The 4,418-nt window shown below is 27.8% G+C and overlaps 1 protein-coding gene across 1 annotated transcript in view; it reads right to left on the bottom strand.

The window, feature by feature from the left end:
• LOC107642450 (long-chain-alcohol oxidase FAO4A) overlaps nt 1–3,112 on the bottom strand; it is an 11,502-nt gene extending 8,390 nt beyond the window's left edge. The window contains exons 1-2 of the mRNA XM_016345810.2: nt 2,707–3,112; nt 1,936–2,205 (exon numbers count right to left, since the gene is read on the bottom strand). Of these exons, the coding sequence (XP_016201296.1) occupies nt 1,936–2,205; nt 2,707–3,042 (606 nt within the window). The 5' untranslated portion in view covers nt 3,043–3,112. The remainder of the gene's footprint in view (nt 1–1,935; nt 2,206–2,706) is intronic.

Here is a 4,418-nt window from a genome sequence, read left to right as displayed (position 1 = left end):
TAGAAATTAAAAGAGCAATAAATTAAATAATAAATGCTTCGACAAAAAGAATAAAAATAAAAATCTGATTGAAAAATAAATATAGCATATGATTATATATGTCTTAAAAATAGACCAAACAAAGAATTTAATTAATATATGTGATTTCTAAGAATCATATATATTTTTTTCTTATTATTGTGTAATAAATATTCTTGTGATGTACTACAGAAGACAATAAATGTTTGTCTACCATAACTTAGATTTTACAAGCAAAAAAATCATACATCTACTCTTACCAATTTTTGTGCTAGGATTCTTTAGGTATCAGTAACACACATATTTCAATGTGTACGAACATGAACTCCTCATTAATTTACGCTGGCAAGTAGACCTACCTTGGCTTTGAATATAGGATCTATGAGAATGTACCAATTCAAAGCGAAATATTTTCAATCTATAGGAAAATTTTCAAATCTACTGGTATATCGGTGTTTCAGTAATTTTTAACGGTTGATCTTAATTATATATATTATATATATTTTTTATAATTAAAAAAAAAAAAAGAACTGAAAAAGAAAAGGTTGGTGTAGTAGTGTTTCTAGTATTTGAAGTAGTGATTAGGTGAAAAATAATGTAAGTGTATGTCACGTCCAATTTGATGCATGTTGTAAATAAATATACTCTATGCTTTAATTTGATGTAGCACCAAAGTCTCATACATATATAGGAAAGGAAAATGGATAGAAAGAAACACCTAACAACTAACATCACCATGCATTATTCACCAACCCTTGCCAACTACAATCATATCACATAGTTAATAATATTCTTTTTTTTTTTTTATAATGTCAACATACACAAATATTGTATGTTAATGATAAACTATTTTAAGTTAATTAAATCTTCACCACGTATACACAAAATATCAAGGAAATTATTAAACTAGAAAAGTGACAAAACTAATAAAGCAGGTGCCATCTATATGTAACTTGTTTGTATTATACACACACCTTGCATAACAGTGACAAATCTTCATACGAATTAAATTGAGATGCTGATATATATATAAAGTGATACACATGGATTTTCTCCTATCATATCATACACATATACAAAATAATTATTGGTCTTTTATACACATATTATTATATTACTATAATTATCATCATTAAATTTTTGTATGCTTACAAAATATATAGTTGTGCATCATCAATAATTAAAGACATGCTAAATAACCAGTAGCAAGTTATTACTACTATTGAACATCAAGCCTCATATGAAAATTCATTAACAAATATGCTATTAAAAATTTTAGAATTAGGAGTTAATTTTTTATGTTAAATTTTAAATTTTAAATTCTAAATCTCTAAAAAATAAAGTTCAAAATCTAATTTACAATAAAGAAAAATTATTAATTAATGTTGGTTATTACTAATTAAAAATGGTTTAATTACTCTGTTGGTCTCTATAGTTTCGTAAAATTTTCAATTAGGTCCCTATACTTTTTTTCTTTTTAATTGAGTCCCTGCACTAAATTTTTTTTTCAATTAAGTCATTCTTAGTAGTAATCGGCTTAATTTTATAGGGACCCAACTAAAAAAAAAGAATTGGTATAGGGACCTAAATAAAAGGAAAAATTGGTGCAAGGACTTAATTAAAAGGAAAAAAATTATAGGGACCTAATTGAAAATTTCACGAAACTATAGGGACCAACAGAGTAATTAAACTATTTTTAATTAGTAATAACCAACATTAATTAATAATTTTTCTTTATTGTAAATTAGATTTTGAACTTTGTTTTTTAGAGGTTTAGGATTTAATTAAAAGGAAAAAAATTATAGGGACCTAATTGAAAATTTCGCGAAACTATAGGACCAACAGAGTAATTAAACCTATTCCTTGGGCTTATTATTCAAAATTGTATTAAATAATAAATTAATTAAATTAGTTTACCTGAGTAAAGAAGACATGTAGAGTAAGAAGCTTGATGGTTCTGAAAAACATCCTAAGATGGCGAAAATAACTAAGAGACCAAGATTGAAGAATCTTTTGGCGTTTATGAAGAGGGAGGTCAGGGAAGCTTTGGATAAAAGGAAACTTGTTTGAGAGACATGGCATCCCACATAATATTAATGTTCCAATCCATGTAGACAGCATCCATAACCCTATCTTCAATAACCTTGTTAATGGATGTTTCAATCTCTCACTTATCACTCCCCCAACCTGCACATATATCCATATAATTAATAATAAACTCACAACTAAACAAATCTTTGAGTTATTTTAAAATTTCAATAACTTTATAACTCATTTTTTTAAAAAAAAATTTCTTCGAATTACTATCTTATAACATATTTTTAGCGACGGTAATGTTAGATATATAATTATTTAAATATGTTTTTTCACTTTTCAATTTAAAATTTATTAGGAAACATTTTAAGTATATCGGGGAGTATCGATGCACCAGTTGTTTTAACCATTGATTTTAATTAATATATATGATATATTTTTTTATAATTCAGATTAACGATTAAAATAACTGGAGCACCGGTACTTCTGGTGCACTTGAAATGTTTCCTAAAATTTACATGCATAAAGAAAAAAAAGGTTAAAAATACATTTTAAAAAGCCTCTCCATGACTCCATCATTCAAATTAGGGTTGAGAAACAAATTAAATATAAAAATGGGAAATCAAAACAAGAATAATAAAATTGAAGGCATACATGTTGAGGTGTTCCAGCCATGGAAGCTGAAGTTTTGTAGAAGTTAGAAAGAGATTCATCAGAGAAGCCATGAAGATTATTGTGATTGATAGAAGGCAAGATGGTGTCACATAAGGCAATGAGAGTTTTCATTTGCCTTTGGTTGAGTGTGTTTTTGAGAGGCTTTTGTTTTTCTCTCATCTCTCCACCACCACCTTCTAGAAGGAGCCTTTGTGTGTCAATGCTACCAAGCTCAATCACACTATGATCTTTTGATCCCAAACCCAATCTAAAGCTACCACCCTTTCTACTACTACTATTGTTTTTGCTACTAATAATATTCTTGCTTTCCTCCATGCTTTTTGATATATATTTTATGTGTTTCTAATAAAGTATCAAACTTTTAGTTATGCCATGTATTGTTGTGTCAAACCCTTGGAGTTTATATAATACCCCTTTGTGGGATTGGATAATAATATCCAATTATATTGCTTAGTTAGCTTAGCTTAAAGGGAAATAGATCCTCTTCAGTGAAAAAAATATTTGAGAGAATAAAGTATGATCTCTCACCTTTAATTTTATAAGTGTGACTAAAATTAAATAAGAGAAAAAAAATAATAAAAGATTAGATTCAACACTTAACATCATCCAGTTTTTTTTCACTGGAGAGGATCTACTCCCAACTTCAAGTGATAAAAATAAAAAGGAGACAATAAATTAAAAGGGTAAATAATGGTAATTAATTAATACATTGCTGTTTTTATTGTTAATTTTTTTTAACATAATATTCAGTTATTTAGTATCTTATAGTCTATACAAGCACAACGAAACAGGAACTAGAGTTAGATATGTTGTCCCGGTAGGGTATTTCATGAAACTGTATCTAAGGAGCAGAACCATGAACAAGATGAACAATGATGCTATCACAATTCCGCCATACCATATGCAACCACACATAATCACCCTATAAAGCATGGCAGTCAATAATACAAAGGGTCCCAATAATTAAAGATTCTGCAAAGAAATAGACAACCTGACATGGAATATCAATAAAAATTGCTAATAACAATATTAAAAAAGAATTCCACAAACTGTGTGTAAATTCTGGTGCAAAAAAATTGCTAACTGAATATAGACCAGCATCTACTTCAAATTTTGACTTTTTGCTAAATTTTTTTCCATTATATTTAATATCCATTTTAAAATAGTTCATAACAGTTTAAATAAGAAGCACAACAAATCACCATTTTTAAAATATATATATATATATACCGTCGAAGAAGATTTTTGAGGATTTCATTAAGTGGAAAACGTTTTGAAGATAACGAACCAAAATAATAAACAGATAAATTATAAAAGTTCAAAATAGCATTAACGAAGAAATTAAAGAACGAAAAAGAAAAGAGAAAAAAAAAAGTTACGAAATAAATGCAACGAAAAACGGTACATATTAACTCTCATCGATCACCTGCCACCATTTAATTTCTTGTTACTCGATTTGATTGGTAATGCCTTAAACAAGTAGTAAAACACAATCCTGAATCATTAGCATATAAAAAGTAAAAACTAAAATAAATGAATCATTTTGTTGGTGTAGCTTTGCCGAATAAAACAAATGTCCGAGGCGAATTTTATTCTTGGCTATGGATAAATTGAATAAGATAAGGTTCTTTACCCTTTCATTTTTTTCCCCCTCCCTCTGATGCCATTCATTAAGGGTTTCTGGGTTTGGT

The sequence above is a fragment of the Arachis ipaensis genome, chromosome B05 (genome assembly GCF_000816755.2).
Source record: "Arachis ipaensis cultivar K30076 chromosome B05, Araip1.1, whole genome shotgun sequence".
Classification (NCBI taxonomy): domain Eukaryota; kingdom Viridiplantae; phylum Streptophyta; class Magnoliopsida; order Fabales; family Fabaceae; genus Arachis; species Arachis ipaensis.
This window is presented reverse-complemented; position numbering and strand designations above follow the sequence as displayed.